The sequence below is a fragment of the Ursus maritimus genome, unplaced genomic scaffold (assembly GCF_017311325.1).
Source record: "Ursus maritimus isolate PB19 unplaced genomic scaffold, ASM1731132v1 scaffold_9, whole genome shotgun sequence".
NCBI lineage: Eukaryota > Metazoa > Chordata > Mammalia > Carnivora > Ursidae > Ursus > Ursus maritimus.
This window is the reverse complement of record NW_024427107.1, coordinates 29,154,312-29,181,994: the sequence shown is the minus strand read 5'-3', so window position 1 is coordinate 29,181,994 and position 27,683 is coordinate 29,154,312. Positions and strand designations below refer to the sequence as shown.

At 36.6% G+C, this 27,683-nt stretch overlaps 1 protein-coding gene across 1 annotated transcript in view; it reads left to right on the top strand.

Annotated features, from left to right (window-relative positions):
• Positions 1 to 27,683, top strand: part of ZNF704 (zinc finger protein 704) — a 230,964-nt gene that overhangs the window by 42,136 nt on the left and 161,145 nt on the right. Inside the window, exon 2 of the mRNA XM_040626004.1 lies at positions 6,271 to 6,512. Coding sequence (XP_040481938.1) covers positions 6,271 to 6,512 — 242 coding nt within the window. The remainder of the gene's footprint in view (positions 1 to 6,270; positions 6,513 to 27,683) is intronic.

Below are 27,683 nucleotides of genomic sequence, written 5' to 3'. Positions count from 1 at the left end.
AATTCATTATCTCTTTTAATATATGCATATATACTAATAATTGAAAGCTAGTGGAAGAAAGAGTATTACCTACATAAGTGCCAGATTCTTGAGAAACAATTATATAAAAATGGTGTGTATTTTTTCATCATGGAATAACTTCATAGGTTTTAAAATACCAAATTATATGCAAACAAAACAGAAAGCAAAATTGGCATATAAATCTGCTCCCAAGGAAAACCATTCCTAACATTTTGGAATGTCGTTTTAGAATTTTCTTCCTCTTTATATGCACACATCCCTTTTCCCTGAGATCATATTACATATACTTATTTGGATTTCTTTTGTTTTCAGTTAATACATTAAATGTCTTTCCATTTTAATAAATATAGAGATACGTCTCAGTTTTTAACCATACCTTTTGTTTATGCATACTTAACCCCAAATTTATTGATGTGTTTAAGGAATTTGCATTTGTTTAATGTTATAAGTAGTTCTGTAAAAAAAAAAAAAGTTCTGAGATAAATATCTTTGTGTGCTTTTCTCTTTTCTTTCCTTAGATGTAGAATTGCTAAAACAAAGGGGTGCTCACTTAAATTTGCTACCTTTCACCAGGTGGGCCTCCTATAACATGTATGCTCCCTCCAACAGTAGTTGAGAGTCCCAGTTTCCTTATATGTCGTTTAGCACAGAGCATTACTCCTCATAATTTTTGTGAATCTTTTTTTTTAAATTGTCTTTATGTTAATTTTTTTAAATTTGAAAACCTTAAATACATAAAAGTCTTCCATAATCTCACCACCTAAAAATTGTGTGCGTGCGTGTGTGTGTGTGTGCCCATCCATAGGTATTTCTAATTATATAAGAAAAGAAGTCAAAGTGCCCTCTTGGCCCATTCAGTCTTCTATTCCTTAAGGTGTATAGCTTTTTAACAAACTACTCTGTTTTTTAAATGCAGTGCAATCATGCCTAACGTATTAGTCTGCAACTTGCCTGTTTCTCTTAATAGATCATGGATAAATGTTTTCCTCTTAATAAATCATGGATATATTCTCATGACCTTCCTTTGGTGACTTAATGGTATGTCCATCGTGTGGGTGTTCCAGACTTTGTTCCCCAGTGAAGAACATTTTGGTTGTTTGATTCAAAAATTCCAACCTCCAGGAATTTTTCCTGCAGAAAAAAGCTTGCACAAATGCATAAAGCTCTATGCATACATACACAAGGATGGTCATTGTAGAATTATTTTTAATAATGAAAAATTGAAAAGAACCTAGTGTCAGTCAGGAAAAGAAATCTAATCTCATGAACGGTTACAGTTTTCAGTGTTTTAAAAAATTAGTAGATCTATTACTAACATGAAAATGTTGCCCATGATTTATTGTGAAATGAGAAAATAAGTTGCAGAGTAATACATGTAGTATAATCACATTCATGTATAGATGCTCCAAACAGTATGTATACATTGATAGGTATTTAATGCATTTCAAGTAATTTGAAGTGTTGCAGTAAATTGTTAAAAGCTGTTCTCTCTCAAGATTGGACATGACTGGGCAGGGCTGGGAAAGGGATGGGGAGGAATAGAAAGCTTTCCCCATTTTATTTTATACACATTTTTATTGAAAATTTAATAACAAGCATATATTTTGTAATACTTTTAAAAATGAAAAGTACATTTAAACTCTACAGAAACAGTGAAAAAGAAAATGTTTAAGTGAGATGAGGTAGCTTCTGAGAATCTACCTAGTTCACAGTTTATGACTCCATGAAAACACAGTTAAGTAGAAAGTAATATTTCTTATAGATACACAATATTTCATTTACAATGTGGCACAAGAGTAAAAAGAAGAAAAGACGAAGAGCAAGTAAACTGTAAGGTCAGAAGGGAGTTAGCTAGAAGCAGAAGTGGATGCCATTGACTCCGTTTCTAGAGAAATACAGAAGAACTCAAATTCCTTTTCTTCAAGAGAGCTCTCCATTCATCTAAGAGCAGATGTGTGGGGCATAACCTTTCTATTTTCTAGACAAAATATTCCCAATTCCTCCTACTAAGATGCTTTGCCATGCTGATCATTCTGTTGTGTTTGTTCCAATTTGTCAGCGTCCATCATGAAATGTGACAGCAAAGTCAAATACTACTACCTTCTGACGTCCAGTCTTAGTGTGGGGTAGTCAGATGAATCCTTTCCTGGGCAGGAGACACTTTATTTTTTCTTAATCTAGACTAAGATTATTCCTAAACCTTAGCCTTGTTTGTCCTCCTAGAAATTCCTAGTCAGTGGTCTTGCTGTTTTTCTTTATTATTCGTCACTTGGGCCTTCTAGATTGTGTTTGTTTGTTTGTTTGTTTCGTTTCTGGCTGTCTTCTGTGTTGAAACCTTTGCCTCTTTATGAGCTGTAGCATGGAGTGCTTCTTCTGATACCCTCAACATTTCTATCGTCAAAACTATCTGGCTCATAGGAGTCACATAATTAATTGATATCCGCTTCCAGGAAGGAAGCTAACTTGGCCCAGGCCATGTAGATCATCAGAAGACTTTTCCTTTTGTCACCAGGGCATTGTGCAAATTGGGGAAAAAATAAACAAGAGTGCCCTCTTTGGACAGATGTACAAAAATTCCTCTCCAGGTGGAAGAATGAGAAAAGTGTCCCTTTTCATTGGGTGATGAAGCCAAAGGATGTGGCTTGAGTGGGAACAGGATCGAGCCCCATCTTACCAGTATGCAGGATATAACCATACAATTGCTTGCAGTGGCCTGGCTTGCCATGTCACTTGTGTTTCAAAAAAAAAAAGAAAAGACTCAGACTTTATGGAACCTCTTTATAAGCACAGTTTCCCAATTTCTGGTCTCAAGTTTCTTGTGACTATTCTTTCCACACCAGTTACTCCCGGCTTAGTTCTTCTTCTTCTTCTTTTTTTTTTTTTTAATTAGCTGTACTGTTGAGGTATAATCTACATACCATAATATGCATCTCATTTTAAGAATACAGTTCAAGGGTTTTTAATAAAATTATAGCATTATACAAATATCATTACAGTCTAGTTCTAGAACATTTCCCCCACCATGGAAAGTTCTCTGGCATGCATTTACTGTCAGTTTCTTACTCCCAACCCCAGCCCCAGGCAATCATTGATCTGTTTTTTTGTCTTTATAGATTTGCCTTTTCTGGAAATCTCATATAAATGGAACCATATCTTCCTTTAGCTGCTTTGTTCTGCTAATCTAATAGGGGTTCAAATTTAATCGGTGTTCATATGTTCCTTTTGTTGTGTGCTTCTGGTAATCTGCTAGAGGTGCGACAACTAGACACTGGTCCTGTCCCTTCTGCTACTACTAACCGGATTCATCCCTTTCTTTCCATTCTGACTCAGCATTCAAACATGCTCTATTACCTTTCATCTTAGAACATTTTCCCTTGTCCAGCATCCTCTCCAGCCACCATCCTATCCCTCTGAGCCATTTCAGAGCCCAGCTTCTCAAGATTTGACTTCATGCACTCTCCCCACTCTCTACTTTCCTGTGAACTCTTCTTTTAAAAAAAAACTTTTAAATGTAAATATCTGATACGGATAAAAGAGTATTAGAAAGAACATGTAATCTTTATATGTGAACTTTAAAGCTTAGTAATATAATGAAGATCTACACCTGTCACCCACTCCTTCCAGCAGTTTTACAACAGTGGAATCCATGACTCAAAGTATCTAAAATCTCTTACTCATCGCTATATTTTTTTGTCCTCTTTGGTCCATTTCTAACTCCTCTTAGTTCCACTTTTAATATAAGGAGTTTGGGCTAAATAGTCTTTGAAATCCATTACATTGCTAAAATTCCCTGATTACTATTGAGAGATTAATTTTTTGTTTAGGATGTATTATGGAAGACATAGCTTACATTGTTGAATATTACTATATTTTTATGAAGTCTTGGCTAACAGCGTGACATATAACATAATTTCCATGGGAAATTATTCTATTTGCATTAATTTACTTTAGAATGCTGGATTTTTTTCCCTAAAATTTTGAAACTAAAAGCTGAGCTTCCCTGTAACGTTCTCCACTAACCCTGTCTTTGGATTAAATTCATTTACCCAGTACAGTCAGCCCCAAGGGAGGTATAGATGTCAATTATTGCTACAACTTAATACTAATGACTACTTAAATATTTAATTAATGTAATACTTGACACTTGGGGGGAAACTATTTATAATCGTCAAAACCAGGGTTTTGTTTTCATCTTCTATGCCTGGTGTTTAGTGTATCCCTGTTGTAACATAGGTTTGGAATGATGTGCTATGAAGTGAAAAAGTACCTCCCTCTCCTACCTCCAGGCAGAAAAAGTTACAAGAAAGTGACTCGTGCTGGATATTTGAAATATTAGTAATTACATTTGTTGATTTTCTAAGCTACATTTTTATTGAACATTCATTGAATTTTTTGAAGTTTGAAATATTTTTTTATTATTTTTCTATTGTGTACTGATGTCAAAAAGCACTCATTTTAAGAAATAATGGTAACTTTTTAATGAGTTGCGGGAAGACCGAAAGTGGCTAACCATTTTCCTGGGGCTAGGTCTGACAGGAACCCCATGAGAAGAAGATCATTTTGCCCTGACAAGTATAGGCCAGGGAGAGAAGAGAGCTCAGTGTTCATATGAAAGATACATGCCAGCCAACTGGATTCCAAGGCACAAGTTCATCCCTGGGTTCTGGAAATTCTCATATGTGTGTGGGTCTTGTGACTCTAACATGTATACCTCAGAGTTTCCCTTTAGTCTGAAAATTTCTGGTCTTTAATATCATACGTTTTCAGTCTGCCATTATTGAACATACATATGCTCATTTTATTCTGAAAATGCCTTATGTTTGTGGCTTTAGCGTCTATAATTCTAAATCTATTTTTTTTTAAAGATTTTATTTATTTATTTGACAGAGATAGAGACAGCCAGCGAGAGAGGGAACACAAGCAGGGGGAGTGGGAGAGGAAGAAGCAGGCTCATAGCGGAGGAGCCTGACGTGGGGCTCGATCCCGTAACGCCGGGATCACGCCCTGAGCCGGAGGCAGACGCTTAACCGCTGTGCCACCCAGGCGCCCCAGTATATAATTCTAAATCTATTTGATCAGGTTTTTTGAGCTTCTCCTCCTCCCTAAAATTAAGAAAGAAACAAGCATATCCTCTATTTAAGTGGGTAAGTGAGAATGTATGGATTTTACAGACTAAGTCCACAAAAAGGATGAACTGTTGAATGGACCTATGACATGCCTTACAGATGTGCATATTTTGAAACACAGGCCACTTAGCAGTGGGATACTGATCACTTTTCTTTTTCACTCTCCTTTTTTCAAAGATTTTGTTTGTTTATTTTAGAGGGAGAGTGTGAGATAGGAGAGAGCACGAGCATGGTAGGGGCAGAGGGAGAGGGTGAGGGGGGAGCAAGATCCCTGCTAAGCAGGGAGCCCAAACCTGGGCTCTGTCCCAGGACCCTGAGATCATGACCTGAGCTGAAGGCAGACACTTAACCGACTGAGCCCCCCAGGCGTCCCCTCTGGCTCTTCTTTGTACATTCATGACTTTAACAAGTTCACTCCAAACCTCACAATACCAACCACCTTTACAAAAATCTCTAACTTCAGTCTTTGTTTTTAGTCATCACAAATTCTGAAATAACCAGAGTCCATGTCCTGAGGCTTACTTTTATACTTGTCTTAAACTGAAGCATTGTTGCATTTAGTCAAAAATGGTAAGAAAAATTAATGATTTTTCTATCATCCTACTAATAAGGGTTTTCATTAAGATCTTAACTGCTGTAGATAAAAGATAAAAGACAGTTCTTCATGAACGAGAGAGTATGGTTAAGATCATTATTCATAGTCAAAGATAAGGCTCATTTTATGTTTATAGCACTCTTCTATTCAACATAATTAGTGTGAAATATTTGAGAATTTATTTACTTAAGTATCTCAGTTGTGGAAGAGAAACCAGCGATGCATTACATATTCAGATTTGTTTTAGGAGCATTATGCTGTCCAGTCTTCACAGTTCGTACGCCTGGAAGTTTCCTTTTATGTTTGTGACGCTGCTTTGTTTGCGTGATGACAGGCGATGCATCAAATGTCTGTTACTTCGTAACGTCAGCTATTTTATTTTTATGTTATATTTTTCTCATTTAAGCTGTAAAATCTTCAACATGAACAAGGAGGTCTCCGATCTGTGGTCGTTTCTAGGGTCATCTGCATATAGTCATGCAAAGCTGAGGTTCTGGCAAGTAAGAATTGTTGTGTTTCGTTTCACAGGTGGGGAGCGTTAAGCGGGAAATGACCTTCACATTTCAACCAGAGGACTTAAAACGTGACTCTAGTAAAAAAATGTCTCATCAACACTTGTTTCCCTTGGCCATGGAAGAAGATGTGAAAACAGCAGACACCAAAAAAGCCAACCGAGCCCTCGACCATGAAAAAGAAAACACTCGCTCCATCTGTCTCCTTGAGCAAAAACGAAAAGTTGTTTCTTCCAATATCGATGTTCCTCCAGCAAGGTAAGGGGACGTTAGACTTTCTCTGTGACTGCCGTAGGAAGTCATGGGAGAGCGTCTACAATCTCCACCACCATATCTCTCTAAAGCATAGAGACTTAGGAAGGGTTTTCTGCCAAGAACATTTTTCTGTTGCTTGTGTGAAATAGAGCAGGTAGCCTGGCTCTTTGGAACTGACTTTGAGGCTGCTCTGGTTGGAAGTGTTGTAGCTCTAGAAAAGAATGTTTTATTAAATTTTGGAAAATGAATAATAAAGAGCAGAAGAATAAACGTAAAAGAAACCAGGAAATGTAGTACTGAGGCTAGCCACTTAAAAGTAGGGATACTCAGATACTCAGATTTTGGGCAGAGGTTGGAGGCCAGATTCAGCCCCTGGCACGTTTTTGTATAGCCTGTGAGATAAGAGTGGTTTTACATTCTTAAAGGGTTAAAAAAAAATGGAGAACATGTGACATACATCCTAGGTGGCCTGCAAAGCCTAAAATATTTATATGTGACTCATTACAGAAAAAGTTTGGTGATCCCTGGTTTATATCATGGTAATCCTTTAAAGACAGATCTACCTTAGAACTGGGCCAAGAGGGTTTATGGAAATATCAAAAGGCTTTTATCACATTATAATTTTACTTAAACTACATCCAGTAGCATTAAATCAAAGCACAATATTAGGGCAGAATGACAACAGAATAGTAGTAGAATGGAACATACTAGATCTTTTACTTATTTTCTTGCTTGTCATTTATTTCACTTAGAAAATAAATTCCATGTTGGCTAGGATTTTAGTCCATTTTGTTCATGCTGTATCTGTAGCACTAGAATAATGCTTAATTATGTGCTAGGGGCTCCATAAATATTTGTTGGATGAAGAAAAGAAAGAAAATGCTATAGCATGAAAGCTTGCTTATTTTTAATATGTATGCCATATTTTGTTACCAAAAGCCATTTATAATGAAATTTCGTGAGCAATTTTTTGAGGTATCCTCTATTCGTTTGAATGGTTTCAGACAGCTTAACTAGGAAAATAGTATCTTTGGGAAAGGGATAAATGTTTCTTTTCTACCTATTCACTTTTTATAATCAGAATTTCATTGCTTTCTATATTAAATCAAAAATATCTCTTCTAGAAAATTACATATTTTTCTATTCTGCTACCAAATTTGTCATACTTTCTAAAATTACAGGTCTCTTTGTTTTCCTTAACCTTCAGTTGAAAATTTTCATTTTTCATTACTTCCGTTTAACTACTTAGAATTATTTGCTTTTCTAATTTTTTCCTATAAAGCACATGTTAAATTCTTTAGGATTAGTTCCTTTAACTGGGGGCTCATCATGAAATGTTTTATCACGCCCTAAAACTGGTAGGTACTTCAATTCGTATCTGTTATTTGGTTGACTCATAGGAAAAGTGACATGTTAATTTGAAATGTGAAGAGCTATGGTTTTATTTTCTTCCTAAGCTTGTAGTGCAAAAATTAGACTTCCTGATGTCAGATACTTTCATGACAACTTGCAGTGCGACAGGATTTACTCTACCTAAAATTTCCACTAGAGCGTTTTATATGTTAAAAGACCTGGAATTAATCATTTTAAATTACCATAGATTGTTTTAGATATATCTTTCTTCTTTAATTTCATCCCACTTGCAAAAGGTTCTGGGGAAAATAATAAAAAGGAAAGGAAGAAAAATGTTTTCTGCCTCTTCTGCCTCTGGTATGTGTAATATGTTTTTCCACTTTCTCCAGTTCACTAAGTGTACTTAACAGTTATGAGTCAAGCCAGTATTATTGTAGTGTTCTTAAACAGTATAGGGAAGTTAATTAGATTTTAAATCCATTAATGTACAGCAAAAATTCCCCAGTGACAAGGTATAATTTAGACATATTCATCTGTTATGGGAAATACTAGTTAAAGCTTCATTGTTTGAGATTTCCACTGATGCACTTGTTTTCATTGCTGTAGTAAGAATTTAATCATCACAAAAATGCCAACAGTTGGTGAAATAAATTGCTCTTCCTCTTAATGACAATGAAAGAATCAAAAATTGTGGGGTCTAATTATCTAACTCTGAATTCTTTTGGTTCTATTTCCATTTACTGTCATGGAATTATTTTGTAAATGTTAACTTTCCACTATCATCTAGATGGATCAATATTTTATTTTAAAGAAACTCCTTTACCTGAAGTGGTAAGATGATACAGGACTTTTCTTTTTGTTTATAAAGGAGAAATAGAATTCTGTCTGGCGGCAGTGTATAAATAATGAAGTTTGAGTACATCTACAGTATGGTGAAGTTTATTGGTAGGAGGAAATCTAGATCTTATATAATATATAGTAAACATATGCATATGTGTATATATATATATATATACATATATGTGTGTATATATATATATATATATATATATATATATATATATATATATATATAATATTAAACATATGCATATGTGTATATATATATATATAGTCTATGGCTCTAACCACATGATTATTGCAACTTATTCTCCTAAATCCAGATGTTATGTATTGGACAGTTCTTAGAAGGGCAGGATAACTGTTTTTGACCAATAGAGTATCATTGTTACAAAGTTTCTCAACAGTTTAAAATAAATTCTTTATAATCTTTCTCACTTTATCTTTTGCTTATTCCAAGTATAGCTAATATTTTTGTTGATGTTTGCTTTCTATATTTTGTAAAGTGGAACTTGAAATTTATTTTCTATGGTTTATATAATGAAGATAATAGATATACTTTACGTTTTTTCATATCCCTCAAAGGGTCTAGGAACTACCCTCCCCATCTTCATTCTTCACCGTGATTGAGCATTTCCTGCTTCCATTCAGTAGATTATTTATTGAGTACCTGCTACGAACCCAGTACTCAGTAAAAAAAGGAATGAAATGGGATGCCAACCCTCTAGGAGCTTACAGTTGCATCATAGAAACAGACACCTAAGTAGCTAATTTCAAGTAACAGTTCCTAACTTGCTCCCTTCTTATTAAAACTGGATGAATTTGTACATAAAGAAGAATCTCTCAATATTAGGAAAGGTGTTAATTTGATACAACTATTCAAAAGCCTAATTTTTTTGTTAGTCTCTTTTTCAAGGCGGGGATGAATGGAGAAAAAGGAACTCTGTATCTGAGGTCTACTTTACAAAATCCCTGTTTGTCTACCCATTTTCTGAGGACCCATTTAAAAGTTGCTAGTTTCAGGGAAATATAAATTGAAATAAGTTATTAATCCTGATGTGTTAGTCTGGGTAAATGCCAAGGCAGGATTAAATGCACGTGTTTTATTGGAACAGTTACCTGTGGGAGAAAAGGGGTGGGGCAAGGGGCAGGGAAGGAGGGAGATGCCAGGGAGCCTGTGGTGCAGGTGTGAGCCCAGTGAGGGAGAGAGCCAGGGAAGGTTGGGTGGAAGTGTCCCAGACTGACTTGCAAGGCCATCAGCAGTCCCGCGTTATATAAATTCAATGGAGTCCACTTACCTGTGGGATATTGCTTGACCAATTTTAGGAAGGAACAGTCTTTTCTTTTGGGGGAGTCCTAGGGATGGAGGTGAGTGCATTATAGAGTTGGGTTACTAAGAGTGTTCCAAGTTCTTCAGTAGAGAAAACTAAGCAGAAAGAGCAAGAGTGTGTGAGAGAGCACATGAATGAGCAGTGTTTCTTTGGAACTAAAGATCTCTCATTAACAGAAAAAAACTTCTTTGCAACCTGAAGGATTATTGGGGAGCAATAGTTTGGGGTTGGGGGTTACCAGGAGTGTCAGTGCGAACGGTGGGGGCAACACTCTCTAGACGATGCCTCTCTCTCTGAAGTTTTCGTCACTTATTCACTTAGTAATGCCTGGTTATAAAAGACAACACCCCCTCCAAAAGAGATTGTGAATGGAGAATGAGGAGTTACTAATTGTAGATATGTCATCTTAAGTATTTTTTAATCTCTAGGGAAAAATACTAGCAGCCTTGATCTTTATGGAGAGTTCAGAAAAATGAACTTTAAGAGTATAAAGAGACAGGAGTGTGAGCTCTTGAAGAGTCCATCCAGAAAGAAATTCCAACGCTGTAGTTTGGCTCAAGAAATGAGTAAGAGGCCAAAGGTCAGTAAGTAAGACAAATGCCAGTCAAAGGTTTTTTTGTGGGCAGAGCTCAGTGACTCATTAGCCAAGACAGTGATTTTAGCCTGATTCGAAAAATATGATGAACCTAGGCCCCAGATAATAAATGAATCATGCCCAGATTAGTGGTGGAAATCTGGGGAGAAAGAAAGAAAGAGTTGAAATCCAGAATAGGGAATTTACAAATTAGCCAGGGATGTGAGGCATAAATGAAGTTGAAAGGAATTTTTCTGTTCTTGGAATGTTTGCCAAACTGTTGGACTAACATGAGACTTCTGGTGAATCGGCTTGCTTGAATGTAGTTGCTAACACCAAATTCTTTCACAGTCCAAAAAGAGTTTATGTGAGTGTTTGAACTGACCCAGAGGGTAACTAGGCATGGTAGTAAAATCTGGGAGTCTCAGAAAAGAGAACATGAAGGACTCAGGAGAGCCCATATTGGAGGAGAAACTTCCACCAACATTAGTTCTGCCTGTTGTGGAGAGTTGCTGGGGTTACCACTGGGCTAACTCCCTTATACGGTTCATGAAGTCTGCTCTTACATTCCTGTATATTTTAAAGATTGTGTGTAGTACTTTCTGGCATATATTAATTGAAACCTGCTGCTTTCGAAGTAAACTATTTCGTGGCTCAGTCGGTTAAGCGTCCGCCTTTGGCTCAGGTCATGATCTCAGAGTCCTGGGATTGAGTCCCGCATCGGGCTCCGTACTAGCAGGGAGGAGTCTCCTTCTCCCTCTGCCTGCAGCTCCCCCTGCTTGTGCGCTCTCCCTCTGTCTCTGACACATAAATAAATAAAATCTTTAAAAAAATAAAATAAGGTTAACAGTTTTATAAAATATGCTGATTTTATAGTAAACGATGTAGATATTTACCAAAAGAGAAACAAGGAGAAACAAGTACTGGACACTCAATGTCAGAACTGAGAAATTGTAAGAGCTGTAAATTGTGAGAGAGTATAACCGATGGTAATAGAAATAAAGATTTTTGGTCTGTGTGTGCCAGATATCTGGAGCACGCATGGATTGAATCATGTCCCCCAAAAGTTATGACAAAGTCCTAATCCTCCAGTACCTGTGAATGAGGCCTTATTTGGATAAAAGGTCTTTGCAGATATAATCAAATTAAGATGAGGTCTTTAGAGTGGGCTGTAAACCAGTATGACTGGTATCCATAGAAGAAAAAAGGAGAGGAGACAAAAGACACACAGGGAGAATGCCAGTGGAAGCAGAGATTGGAATGATTTGTTTACAGACCAGAGGACACCAGGGATTGGCAGAAATACCAAAAGATAAGAAAAAGGCATGGATAGATTCTCCCGCCTGGAACCTTAGAGAAAGTGCTGTGGTCTGAATGTGTCCCCTCCCACGTTCGTTTGTTGAAACCTAATCCCCAAAGTGATGGTATTAGGAGGTAAGGACTTTGCCTGCTGATTAGGTCATGAGGGTGGGGCCATCATGGATGGGATCAGTGCCCTGGTAAAGGAGGCTCAGAGAGCTCTCTTGCCCCTTCATCCCAGTGAGCATACAAGAAGTATGCAGCCCGGAAGACAGCCCTCAGCCAATCATGTGGCCCCCTGATCTCAGACTCCCAGGCCCCAGAACAGTGAGAAATAAATTTCTGTTGTTTGTAAGCTACCTGGGCTATGGTATTTGTTTTAGCAGCACAAAAGGACTAAGAAAATATGACTCCCTGACATCTTGATTTCATCTTCTAGCCTCCAAAATTGTGAGACAATAAAAGTCTGTTGTTTTAAGCCACCCAGTTTGTGGTCTGCTCTAGGAAAATTAACATAGGCTGCTCGTGCTGATGAATACGTCTATGTCTTGCCTTATAAATTTACTTTGAATAATCATTCATGTTCATCAATTAAGACTTATACTTAATAACATTTTTAGTTATCTATGCCCCTCAGACAGAGACACGATCATTGCATTTTCTATTATTTCTTATTATAAAGGAAACCCTTAATCTTTTCATAATAGCATTTTCATTAGAACAGTAACTTACAGTAACTTACCTCATCTAATAAACTGTTAGGTAGAATTTTGCTTTTCCTATAACTATTCAATTTGTGGATATTTGTTCAGTTTGTCTCTAAATCAGTTTTATTGAGGTATAGTTCATGTAGGAAAATGCAGCCACTTTAAATATACACTTTAATGAGTTGTGACAAATTCATGTACGCATGTAATTAATGCCATAATCAAGATACAGAAAATGTTCATCCCCCCGCCAAAAAGTTTCATTGTGCCCCTTCCCAGTCAACCTGTCCTCTGACCTTTAGCGCTAGGTAGCCAATATTCTGTGGATTAGTTTTTTCTTTTCTGGAATTCATTTAAATGGAATTATACATGATGTATTTTCAGGAATCTTCATTCACTGATCTTTTTAAAGATTTACTCTATTTTTCTTTTGCATTTGTCAGTAGTGTGTTACTTTTTATTGCCAAAGAGTATTCCATTGTGTGAATATATGATAATCTGATTATCCATTCACCTCTGATGGACATTTGGGTTGTGTCCCATTTAGGGTTATTAGGAATAAAGCTGCTATGAATAGCCGGGTCTACTTTTGTGTGGGATATGTTTTCATTTTTAAATACCCAAGCATTGAATTAATGGGTCATATGGCCATTGTATATTAAACTTTTTAAGAAACTGCCAAACTTTTTCAAAGCAGTTGTACCATTTTACAGTCCCACCAGTAATGTATGAGAGCTGCAGTGGCTTTATGCATTCACCGACACGTAGTATTGTCAGTATGCTTACATTTTTTATGAAAGTAAGAAAGTACTCTTCTTAATTTGCTGAATTTTCCTCTTCGATAGAGGTTGAATATAGTAACAAAAATTTTTGCATCTATTTACATGAGCATACTTTTAAAAATTAATTTATGTCAAATGTATTTATTTATTTACATACTTGTTTATTTTTATTCATGTTCGGTTAGCGGGCATATAGTACATCATTGGTTTTTGATGTAGTGTTCAACGATTCATTAGTTGCGTATAACACCCAGTGCTCATCACAGCACGTGCCCTCCTTAATATATTGAATTACATTGATTGGTCTTTGACCGTTGAGTGAACTTTGTACCACCCCCTTACATTCTGAAGGATCCATTTTTGGTAGAATTCTGTTAAGATTCATTCATTTCCATCCATTGACCTGTCACTTTATTTATTTGGATCTCTTTGTCTGATTTTAATGTAAGTTTAATGAGAACCTCATAAAATGTATTAGGCAGTGTTCCCTCCTCCTCTCTTTTTTCTAGGTTTGTTTTGGGTCTGGTATTACTTTGCCTTAAAGGATAGGTCCACCAGTGAAGCCGTCTTGACCTGGAGTTTTCTTTATGGAAGTGTTTTTAATTACAGATTCAATTTTTAAAATTGATATAATGCTGTTTAGATTTTATGTTTCTTTTTGCGTCAGTTTTGTAATCTGTATCTTCAATAAATTATCCGTGATGTTAATTTAGATGTCAAATTTATTAACATATAGTTGTTCATAATATTGCCTTATTTTTTCTAATATCTAGATTCTGTAGTAATGTTCCCACTCTCATTTCTGACGTTGGTCAGTGTATTGTCTTCCTTTATTTAAGCAATCTTACTAGCAGTTTATCAATTTTATGGCTCTTCTCAAAGAGCAACCTTTGTATATATCGATTATCTCTATTGTTTGCCCATTTTCTATTTCATCGATTTCTTTTTTCATCTTTGTTATTTTCTTCTTTCTGCTTATTCTGACTTTTAAATCACCTGTTTCGTTAGCTTCTTAAGTAGAATTTTCGTCATTAATTACAGATCTTTCTTCTTTTCTATTATTAGCATTTAATACTTTTCTATTTTTAGTAATAATAACTCCTTTCTTATTTTAAAGATTTTTATTTATTTATTTGTCAGAGGGAGAGAGAGAGAGAGAGGGAAAGCACAAGCAGGGGTAATGGCATGCAGAGGGCGAAGTAGGCTCCCTGCTGAGCAAGGAGCCCAATGCAGGACTCGATCCCCAGAGCTGCAGGACTCAATCCCAGGACCCTGGGATCATGACCTGAGCCGAAGGCAGACACTTAACCAACTGAGCCACCCAGCCAATAACTCCTTCTAAGCACTTCTTTATGTGTACCTCCCAATTGTGTTTGATTCTTCCTTCTTAAAATTAGATGAATAGAATTTGATTTTATTGTAAAAAGTAAGAAGCATAATACATTTTCTTCTTATTGTTAATAATTGAGAAAACAATCCAGAAAACAGAAATATATAGCATTTCTTGAAATAAGGTATTCAACTCATTGCATTCATATAATTAAACTGACATGTTTAGAATTTCTTAATTTTTTCTTTTTTAAACCACGCTTTACTGCTTTTCCTCTTTCATAATGTTAGTCAAAAATTCTAAATAGTTCTTGATTTTTTTTTTCTACTTGTGACTACTAGTTCTGTATGTTATTTTTTTGTCTACCTCTTTACTGATTTTGTAAACTTCTTTACCTTTTCAGTTTATCAGAATTTGTTTTATGAATTTTAGAATTGGTATGTATTCTTTATGAATTGACCTCTTTATTATTATGAAATGTTTCTTTGTTTAACCATTTTAAATTTAAATTCAATTAATTAACATATAATGTATTATTGGTTTCAGAAATACAGGCCTGTGATTCATCAGTCTTATATAATACCCAGTGCTCATTACATCACATGCCCTCCATCACTCAGTTACCCCATCCCTACACCCCCCTCACCTCCAGCAACCCTCAGTTTGTTTCCTATGATTAAAAGTCTCTTATGGTTTGTCTCTGTCTCTGGTTTCATCTTGTTTTATTTTTTCCTCTCTTCCCCTATGATCCTCTGTTTTGTTTATTAAATTCTACATATCAGTGAGATCATATGATAATTATCTTTCTCTGATTGACTTATTTCACTTAGCATAATACCCACTAGTTCCAACCATGTCATTGCAAATGGCAAGATTTTGTTTTTCTGATGGCTGTGTGATATTCCATCGTATATATATACTGCATCTTCTTTATCCATTCATCTGTCGATGGACATCTCAGCTCTTTTCCTAGTTTGGCTATTGTGGACATTGCTGCTATAAATATTGGGGTGCAGGTGCCCCTTCGGATCACTACATTTATATCTTTGGGGCAAATACCCAGTAGTGCAATTGCTGGGTCATAGGGTAGCTCTATTTTCAACTTTTTGAGGAACCTCCATACTGTTTTCCAGAGTGACTGCACCAGCCTGCATTCCCACCAACAGTGTAGAAGGGTTCCCCTTTCTCTGAATCCTCGCCAACAACTGTTGTTTCCTGACTTGTTAATTTTAACCATTCTGACTGGTATGAGGTAGTATGGCATTGTGGTTTTGATTTGTATTTCCCTGATGCTGAGTGATGTTGAGCATTTTTTCATGTGTCCGTTGGCCATTTGTATGTCTTCTTTGGAGAAATGTTTGTTCATGTCTTCTGTCCATTTTTTGATTGGATTATTTGTTCTTTGGGTGTTGAGTTTGATAAGTTCTTTATAGATTTGGATACTAGCCCTTTATCTAATATGTCATTTGCAAATATCTTCTCCCATTCTGTCAGTTGTCTTTTGGTTTTGTCAACTGTTTCCTTTGTTGTGCAAAAGCTTTTTATCTTGATGAAGTCCCACTAGTTCATTTTTGCTTTTGTTTCCCTTGTCTTTGGAGACGTGTATAGCAAGAAGTTGCTGCGACCAAGGTCACAGATGTTGCTGCCTATGTTCTCCTCAAGGATTTTGATGGATTCCTGTCTCACATTTAGGTCTTTCATCCATTTTGAGTCTATTTTTGGATATAATGTAAGGAAATGGTATAGTTTCATTCTTCTGCATGTGGCTGTCCAATTTTCCTAACACCATTTGTTGAAGAGACTGTCTTTTTTCCATTGGATATTCTTTCCTGCTCTGTCGAAGATTAGTTGACCATACAGTTGAGGGTCCATTTCTGGGTTTTCTATTCTGTTCTACTGACCTATGTGTCTATTTTTGTGCCAGTACCATACTGTCTTAATGATTACAGCTTTGTAATAGAGCTTGAAGGCTGGAATTGTGATGCCTCTAGCTTTGGTTTTCTTTTTCAACATTACTTTGGCTATTTGGGGTCTTTTCTTGTTCCATACAAATTTTAGAATTATTCGTTCCAGCTCTGTGAAAAAAGTTGATGGTATTTTGATAGGGATTGCACTGAATGTGTAATTTGCTCTAAGTAGCATAGACATTTTAACAGTATTTGTTCTTCCAATCCATGAGCATGGAAGGTTTTTTCAATTCTTTGTGTCTTCCTCAATTTCTTTCATGAGCGTTCTCTAGTTTTCTGAGTATAGATCCTTTGCCTCTTTGGTTAGGTTTATTCCTAGGTATCTTATGGTTTTGGGTGTAATTGTAAATGGGATCGACTCCTTATTTCTCTTTCTTCTGTCTCATTGTTAATGTTTAGGAATACAACTGATTTCTGTGCATTGATTTTATATCCTGCCACATTGCTGAATTCCTGTATGAGTTCTAGCGATTATGAGGTGCAGTCTTTTGGGTTTTCCACATAGAGTATCATGTCATCTGGAAAGAGTGAGCCAATTCAGATGCCTTTTATTTCTTTTTGTTGTCAGATTGCTGAGGCTAGGACTTCTAGTACTGTGTTGAACAGCAATGGTGATAGTGGACATCGCTGCTATGTTCCTGACCTTAGGGGAAAAGCTCTGTTTTTCCCCATTGAGAATGATATTTGCTGTGAGCTTTTCATATATGGCTTTTTATAATATTGAGGTATGTTCCCTCCATACCTACACTGTGAAGAGTTTTAATCAAGAAAGGATGCCGTACTTTGTCAAATGCTTTTTCTGCATCTATTGAGAAGATCATATATTCTTGTCCTTTTATTTATGTAGTGTATCACACTGATCAATTTGCAGATATTGAACCACGCTTGCAGCCCAGGAATAAATCCCACTTGGTCATGGTGAATAATCCATTTAATGTAGTGTTGGATCCTATTGACTAGTATTTTGGTAAGAATTTTTGTATCCATGTTCATCAGGGACATTGGCCTATAATTCTCCTTTTTGGTGGGGTCTTTGTCTGGTTTTGGGATCAAGGTAATGCTGGCCTCATAAAAGAGTTTGAAAATTGTCCTTCTGTTTCTTTTTTTTGAAACAGCTTCAGAAGAATAGGTATTATTTGTTCTTTAAAATGCTTGGTAGAAGTCCCTTGGGAAGCCATCCGGTACTGAGCCCTTGTTTGTTGGGAGATTTTTGATTACTGCTTCAATTTCCTTGCTGGTTGTGGGTCTGTTCAGGTTTTCTATTTCTTCCTGGTTCAGTTTCTAGAAATGCATCCATTTCTTCCAGATTGCCTAATTTGTTGGCATATAGTTGCTCATAGTATGTTCTTATACTTATTTGTATTTCTTTGGTGTTGGTTGCTATCTCTCCTCTTTCATTCATGATTTTATTTATTTGGGTCATTTCTCTTTTCTTTTTGATAAGTCTGGCCAGGGGTTTATCAATCTTATTCATTCTTTCAAAGGACCAGCTACTAGTTTTGTTGATCTGTTCTACTGTTCGTTTGGTTTCTAGTTCATTGATTTCTGTTCTAATCTTGATTATTTCCCTTCTCCTGCTGGATTTAGGCTTTATTTGCTGTTCTTTCCCCAGCTCCTTTAGGTGTAAGTTTGGGTTATTCATTTGAGACCTTTCTTGTTTCTTAAGAAAGGCTTGTAGTGCTATATATTTCCCTCTTAGGATCGCCTTTGCTGCATCCCAAAGGTTTTGAACAGTTGTGTTTTCATTTTCATTTGTTTCTGTGAATTTTTAGAATTCTTCTTTAATTTCCTAGTTGACCCATTCATTCTTTAGTAGAATGCTCTTTAGCCTCCATGTATTTGAGTTCTTTCCAAATTTCATCTTGTGATTGAGTTCCAGTTTCAAAGCACTGTGGTCTGTAATATGCAGGGAATGATCCCAATCTTTTGATACTTGTTGAGACCTGATTTATGACCCAGGATGTGATCTATTCTGGAGAATGTTCCATGTGCACTGGAGAAGAATGTGTGTTCTGCTGCTTTAGGATGGAATGTTCTGAATATATCTGTGAAGTCCATCTCGTCCAGTGTGTCATTCACAGCCCTTATTTCCCTGTTGATCTTCTGCTTAGATGATCTGTCCATTGCAGTGAGGGGGATGTTAAAGTCCCCTACTATTATTGTATTATTATCAATGTGTTTCTTTAATTTTGTTATGAATAAGCTTATATAATTGGCTGCTCCCATGTTAGGGGCATAAATATTTACAATTGTTACATCTTTTTGTTGGATAGACCCTTTAATTATGATATAGTGTCCTTCCTCATTTCTTATTACAGTTTTTGGTTTAAAATCTTATTTGTCTTGGGGTGCCTGGGTGACTCAGTCGTTAAGCATCTGCCTTTGGCTCAGGGCATGATCTCGGAGTCCTGGGGTCGAGTCCCACATTGGACTCCCTGCTCCTCTGGGAGCCTGCTTCTTTCTCTTCCACTCCCCCTGCTTGTGTTCCCTCTCTCGCTCTGTCAAATAAATAAATAAAATCTTTAAAAAAAAATAAAATCTTATTTGTCTGATATAAGGATCACCACCCCAGCTTTCTTTTGATGTCCATTAGCATGATAAATGATTTTCCACCCCCTCATTTTCAATCTGGAGATGACTACATCTAAAATCAATCTCTTGCAGACAGTGTATCAATAGGTCTTACTTTTTTTATCCAATCTGATACCCTGTGTCTTTTGTTTGGGGGAATTGGCTCATTTACATTCAGAGTAATTATTGAAGGATATGAATTTAGTGCCATTGTATTAATCTGTAAAGTGACTGTTTCTGTCTCTGTTGTCTCTGTTCCTTTCTGGTCTGTGTTATCTTGGGGCTCTCTCTTTGCTTAGAGGATCTCTTTTAATATTGTAGGGCTTGTTTGGTGATCACAAATCTTTTAATTTGTTTGTCCTGGAAGCTTTTTATTACTCCTTCTATTTTGAATGATGTCCTAGCTGGATAAAGTATTCTTGGCTGCATATTTTTCTCATTTAGCACCCTGAATATACCATGCTAGTCTTTCTGGCCTGCCAGGTCTCTGTGGATAGGTCTACTGCCAATCTAATGTTTCTACCCTCATAGGTTACACACCTCTTGTCCTGAGCTGCTTTCAGGATTTTCTCTTTGTCTCTTGACATTTGCAAGTTTCACTATTGTATGTTGGGATGTTGACCTCAATTTAGTGGCTTTGAGGGGGGTTCTCTGTGCCTCCTAGATTTTGATGCCTGTTTCCTTCCCCAGATTAGGGAAGTTCTCGCTATGATATGCTCCAATATTATCTTCTGCCCCTCTCTCTCTTTCCTCTTCTTCTGGGATCCCATTATTTTAATATTGTTTCACTTTATGGTATCACTTATCTCTCAAATTCTCCCCTTATGTTCCAGCAGTTGTTTATCTCTCTCTTTCTCAGCTTCTTTATTCTCCATCCTTTATTCTCCGTCCTCCAGTTTTCCATATCACTAATTCTTCTGCTTCATTTATCCTATCACTTAGAGCCTCCATTTCTTATCGCATCTCACTAATAGTCTTTTTTATTTCGACTGGTTAGATTTTAGTTCTTTTATTTCTCCAGAAAGGATTCTCTAGTGTCTTCTATGCTTTTTTCAAGCCCAGCTAGCATCTTTGTAATCATTATTCTGAACTCTAGGTCTGACATCATACTTATGTCCATACTGATTAGGTCCCTGGCAGTCAATACTGCTTCTTGTTCTCTTTTTGAGGTGAGTTTTTCTGTCCTATCATTCTGTCCAGAGAAGAATAGATGGACAAGAGAACAAAATACTAATATGGCAACAATGACCTCAGAGTAATATTATACTAAGCAAATCAGAAGGGACCCAAAACCAAAAAAAAAAAAAAAAATTTTTTTTTTTTATAAAAAAAATAGAACATAATCAGACAGGTGAACAGAATAGAGCAATACGCTGGATTCTGTGTATATTTTGGTCTGTTTTTTAGAAAACTAGATCCCAAAATTGTAAAGAAAAGAAAAACCCATATATGTACAAAAATAAAATTAAATACAATGAAAGGGTAGAATGTAACTGTAAAAATGAAAATTAAAAGACAAGAAAAAACAAAGGAGAGAACAATAACAACAACAACAACAAAAGGAAGGGATATAAACAGGTGAACAGAACAGAAAAATACACTATCTCCTGAGTGTATTTTGGTCAATTTGTTAGAGGAAACTACATCTCAAAATTATAAAGAAAGAAAAACTTATATATCCAAAAATAAAACACATTGAAAGGACAGAATGTAACTGTAAAGATGAAAATTAAAAAAGATTTTAATAAAACAAAAAACCAAAAATAAAACAAAGAAAAAGGAAGAAGAAAAACAAAAACAAAAAAGAGAATATGATCAGATAGGTGAATAGAACAGAGCCATACACTAGATTTTGGGTATATTTTGATCTATTAGAAGAAACTGCACCCCAAAATTGTAAGGAAAGAAAAATTTATATATATACAAAAATAAAATTAAATACAATGAAGGGATAGACTGTAACTGAAAAAAATGGAACTTAAAAAAGATTTAAAAAAGGAGTTGATAAAATAAGAAATTGGTTGAAAAAGGACAGAGAAAAAAAATTTTTTTTTAAAATATTTAAGTCAAAAGGCTAAAGAATCATGGGGGGAAAGCCACGAATTCTATGTGCTGTATTCCCCTAGTGCTGGAGTTTTGCAGTTCTCATTGATTGATTGGTAAACTTGGTCTTGGCCGGATGTTCTTGCTGATCTTCTGGGGGAGGGGCCCGTTCTTTGATTCTCAAGTGTCTTTGCCACCCCCCCTCCGGAACTGCACCACCCTTCCCAGGGGGCCAGGCTAAGTAAGTGGCTCCAGATTGCTCCATGTGGCTTTTGTTCCCCGAAGGCTTTCCACCAAGGATGAGAATGAAAATGGCGGCCTCTGAAGCTCCGGCCCCGCGGAGCTGGGCCCCACTCCTCAAAGCGCCCTCAGGGAAAAGCAGTCAACCACTCCTGTCTCCCGGGTCTCTGTCCACACTCCATGTTCACCCAGCCTGTGACCGAGCATTTCTATCTCAGGCACAAGACCCCCTTTCGAGTCTCCAAACCCTGCAGACTCCTGTGATGCGCTCCCGGGGGAAGGAAGGAAGTCTCACTAGTTCTGCTGTTTGTTGGGCCCGTGTCCAGAGAGCAGTTGCCTGACAGTGCTGCAGTTTGAGGTTGATGCTAACCCCAAGCTGACAGCTCATTCCTGGGCTCATGGATTGCAGCCGGCTTCCCCGCTCCAATGCCTGGGAGCTCTGCCGCACTCAGACACCCGCGGTCTTCCTGTGACCCTGGAGATCCTGAGATCACAGTGTCCCACCTAGGATTCCACCCCTGCTTTGCTGTCTAAGCGCCTTTCAGGCAGGGGTATCCTCAGTGGAGCAGACTTCTAAAAGTTCTGATTTTGTGCTCTGCGTTATCAGTTTCCGCTAACCGGCTTAGGGAGGCTCCCTACCCCCGGGGTCTATCTTCCCATATATCGCCTTGGATTCACTTCTCTGCACCTCTCACCTCTCAGAAAGTGGTCGCATTTCTGTTTGTAGAGTTGCAGCTATTTTCTTTGATCTCTGGTTGAGTTTGCAGGTGTTCAGAATGATTGGATAACTAGCTGAATTCCTGGGACCACACAAAACTGACGTCTCCTACTCCTCTGCCATCTTGGGACTGTCTTCACTTTTTCTAGAAAGTTATTGTTAAGTATTTTATTTTTTTGTTGCTATTATAAATGAAATCATATTCTTAATTTTATTTTGAGATTGTTCATTGTTAGTGAATAAGAATAAAACTGATTTTTGCATATTAATCTTGAATCCTGCAACCTCACTGAATTCTTTTATTAATTTGAGCAGTTTTTGTGGATTCCTTAGGATTTTATATATAGAAGATCATGTCATCTGTAAATATAGATAGTTTTACCTCTTCCTTTTCAATCTTGATGCCTTTCATTTCTTTTTCTTGCCTAATTGCCCTCAGTAGAACCTTCATTCAGCAATGTTGACTATAAGTGGATATCTTGTCTTGTTCTTGACCTTAGAGAGAAGCATTCAGTCTTTTGCATTACGAATGATTTTAGCTGTGGGGGCGCCTGGGTGGCACAGTGGTTAAGCATCTGCCTTCGGCTCAGGGCGTGATCCCGGTGTTATGGGATCGAGCCCCACATCAGGCTCTTCCACTATGAGCCTGCTTCTTCCTTTCCCATAGCCCCTGCTTGTGTTCCCTCTCTCACTGGCTGTCTCTATCTCTGTCGAATAAATAAATAAAATCTTTAAAAAAAAAAAAAAAGAATGATTTTAGCTGTGAAATTTTGGTAGATGCCTTTCATCAGGTTGAGAAAGTTCCCTTCCATTCCCAGTTAATGTGTTGAGTGTTTTCTAATGAAAGAGTATTGCATTTTGTCAAATGCTTGTTCTGTATCTTTTGAAATGATCATAATTTTTGTCCTTTATTAATATTCTACATTTTATAGTAATCAGTTTTCAGACATTAAACCAATCTTGCATTCTTAGGGTAAGTGTCATTATGGGGTGTAATCCTTCCTGTGTATTGCTTGATTTGGTATGCTAGTATTTTGTTGAGGATTTTGCATCTATATTCATAGGCAATACTGATCTGTAGTTTTCCTTCTTGTGATGTCATTATCTAGTTTTATTATCAGAAAATATTGGCCTTGGAGAATGAGTGGTGAAGTGTTCTTTAATATTATTTTAAGAATTTATAAATAATTGGTATTAATTCTTCCTTAAAGTTTGGTAGTATAATCAATTATCCTTTAAAATTTTTAAACAGGGGCGCCTGGGTGGCTCAGTTGGTTAAGCGGCTGCCTTCAGCTCAGGTCATGATCCCAGGGTCCTGGGATTGAGCCCCAACGTCAGGCTCCTTCCTCAGCGGGGAGCTGCTTCTTCCTCTCTCTCTGCTTGCAGCTCCACCAGCTTGTGCTTTCTCTCTTTAAAATCTTTTTAAAAATAAAATAAATAAATATCTTTATCTTTAAAAATACCTTTAAATAAATAAAATAAAAATTTTAAACAAAAGTTATGTTTATCTACATATTGATATCTCTCTTTGTCTGCCCCCTATTTTCTCTGCATTACCAATGGCTTTCTCCCCCCTGGTAGAGAAGATGAATAGAAGAAGTACCAGTTTGTTTGTTTTTTTTTCCTTCTATCACTTGCCTAGAGGCAAGAGGTTCATAGTGAGCCCAGATGCAAGAGATTATTTTCCCCTTTATGTTCACCAAAAAAAATTTAACTTTTTAGTAAGGACTCTGATTATCACAGCTTTTGTCAGTGCCATTCCTGAACCCATCACTATAGCCAGGGGATAGAGTCTGTGACCAGCTTGCATCATGAGCCTCATGAAGAAAGGAAGAACAGAAGGAAATCTTTGGAACAGTCAAAAACAATAGCTGCCACCCCATAGCTTTAAAAAGAAATTTTACTAGTTGCTTGTAGGTTTCCAAGGTTATTGGTCCACCATAAGCAATTGTGGATCCATTTAGGATAGGATCAAGAAAAATAGGATGAAAGGTAACCTGTTTTCTTTTCCTCCTTCCTGTTTCTAAGGGTCTCACTGTGAATATTTAGAAAAAACAGTTTCTTGCTTACCATTGTTAGAACACTCACAGATATAGCATTCTCATTATAGACTCACTAAAAGTTTAACCATGTTTTTCTGACTCTATCTCTATTAATTGGCTTATAACCGACAACAAGCTAGTTGTATACCTTGCTATTAGTTTGTGGATGACATCTATTAACAAGAATGTTTAAATATATATACACACATACACTTCTGGTGAGAATCAGTAGTGCCATGTTGTTCAGTTCCAGTAAGCCCAAGAAGATGATATGAATAAGAGTGACCTAGCAAAATGTTTATCAGTGCTAAGTCACCAGAAGACCATTTCATTCTTTAATTTATTCAACATATTTATTACCTAAGTGGATTTTATGTACCAGATACTGGAATATAGGGTAAAATAAGTTAGACATATTTCCCACCCTCATAGAATTGAGTAGAGAATCTAAACAAAAAATACACAAATAAATACATAATTATAAATTCTAATAATTTTAATAAATGGAATGTACAGGATATTATGAGGACCATAAACAGAAACATTTATTGTAGGCTGAGGCATAAAGAAAGGTCTCTTTAAGGAAAGTACACTTTAGCTGACGCTTGAAGGCTGAGAAAGAGCCAGACTGAGTTGGGAAGAAAGTATTCCAGGTAGAGGAGAGCATGCAGGAAAGCCCCATGATGAGAAAGAAGGCTGGTGTGGCTGAAGCACAGAGCCTGGGGGAGCATGGTAAGAGATGAGGTTGGAGAGGTGGACAGAAGCTGAAGAAGCTGAATCATGTGGAGCTCTAGTGGATTATGTTAAAGATCTTTCAATTGTATATCTAGGTCAGTGAGAAGGAGTTTACGGAGAAGAATGATAGAATCCCTTTCGTATTTAGGAATGATCACTCTACCTGTTACACATAGATCAGGTTAGAAGAGAGCAAGAAGGCACGCAGGGAAGCCAGTCAGGAAGCTACAGCATCAGTGCAGAAAAGATATCATGGAAATTTGGACTAGTGGGGTGACAGTTCAGATGAAGAGAAGTGGACATATTTGAGATATATTTTTGAAGTAGGAGTGAGGGCTTCTTGGTTGTAAGCAACGGAAAATGAATGGCTGATTTAACAAAGGATGGAATTTTTTTTTAAAGACTAACCGTTTCTGGAAAGGCTGGAGAACCAGGTAACAAAGTGGACAGGAGAGTGGACAGCCAGAAGCATGGTTATGTTCATTCATTCTACAGAACCAGAGCTTGCAACTGGGCTTTTTGACTTCTAAAGTGAGAGCTGTGTGTGCTTGGAAATTCCTCAGACACAGGAAGGCACTGGGCATCAAAAAATTGGCAGATGTCATCATAGTAAGGTATCATAAATCCCATTTTACAAATGAGTAGATAGACTCAGAAGTGTTAAGTGATTACCAAGGAGCACACTTGTAACAAATGACAGACCTAAGACTAGGCTTGGTTTCTGACCCCAAGTGAATTTTTGTTCCTTATTACCACCATTAGTGTTTATCAGCAAACATTTATTTGTTGTCACAAATGCGATGCCTTAAAATACATCGATAATTCTAATATCACTTGTTATCTAGCCTCTAAAAAAAACAAAAAACAAAAAACTCAACAGTTAGGCAAACACTATTAGATAACCTAGATCGTTAGAGCATGGCATTTGTTATTCTCTTTTTGCCAGACATTGTGTTTTTTTTTTTAGAAGTGCTGATGCTTAAATTGGTTGGATTTCACCCAAACAGCAATTACAATTTGATTATGCAAAGTAGTAACTGTCTTCTAATTATAACTCTAAAGCTAAAGAAATCTATTAGCAAACCAGTTGTAACAAAGAAAAAAGAGAAAGTTGGCCAAAAATATTCCTAGACCTAACAGCAGCTTATTAGAATACTCCAGATTGTTAGTTTGCTGTTGGAAAAAAAGAAGAACCATAAGGTACTGTTTGTTTTGTGGGGGTTTTAAAATACAATGATGTCATATTTGTCAGATGCTGGATAAGATAAAATCATCTTCTCCTTGTAAGACACCACTCTGGGAATTGTCTGGTCTAGAAGGAACTTCAGAAATGCATTAACCTTTGAGTTCACAGTTGGGAAATGACCCAAGCTAAAAGAAATAGCCTACTTGTACAATGGGAAATTGTGAACGAACTTGACTAGTGTTTTCAGTGGTGGTGTCTACAGTTTTCTGCTTTGTGTTTTACGTACTATCTACCATTTATAGAAAAATCTCCTGTGTCAAATTTGGAATTAAGTGAGACATAAGGCAAGATTGCAGACATTACTTCTGAATCTCTAGAAGTATAGCCGTTCCTGGAGCAAATGTTTAATGAAATGCATTAAAAACTTTTTAGGTCACAAACTCTGTAGCCAATATGAAACTACTGAAAAAAAGAGAAAAGGTTAAAAGTTCAGTTTAAGCTTATCTTCTTGAATTTTTTTTTTTTTAATGAAAGAATAAGATTGGGAAAGGGAGGAAGAGCTGAGCCGCAGATGAGGGCACAATGGCAGCAAATGGATAAGGGGTATTTTCTTTTCTTTTTTTTTTTAATTATCTTATGTTATATTCTTGAACATATAAAAAAAGTATATTGGTAGGGGAGGTGGGTGGGAAGATGGGTTAAATAGGTGGTGCGCATTAAGGAGGGCACTTATGATGAGCACAGAGTGATATATAGAAGTGCTGAATCACTATATTGTACATCTGAAACTAATATTACACTGTATATTAACCAACTGGAATTTAAGTAAAAACTTAAAAAATATATTGGCAGGGGACTATAAACGTACCTACCTGTGATGGAGAAACACTAATACTATATAACTTGTAAACTCTTGTTAAGAACTGAAGCAATCTCCGTAACTATAAAGACCATCTTTTCCAGGAAACTTTGATCCATTTCTGTCCCTTCCCATCATTTTAGTAATTCCGGTCAGCAAGTAACAGTTGTTCCCGTTTTCTTGCTCCAGTCTATGTGTTATGCAGCAGCCAAAATGATGTTTCTAGAACTTGAGTATAATCATGCAAGTAGAGGGATGGAGACAGGAAAATGCTAGGAACAAATATAATTGATATTATGATTTAGTGAAACACATTATGCCATCAGTACACAATCTTGCCAGGGATTTAGATTCTAAAGTCAACAAACAAGTCAAGATTAAGTAGAGACAAAATTATTCTTTATAGTGTCTTCAAACACCTATGAGACAAAAACCCACCATGAAAGACTCAGGATCTAAAACAAATTGAAAAAGAGACAATTCTTCTCACTCTTCTTTCTCTGGGACAAAATTTCATTGAATGGAATGGGAGGAATTTCTGTAGTTGTTTTATTATTATTATTATCTGTAGTAAAGTGGCTTTACTTTTTATATTAT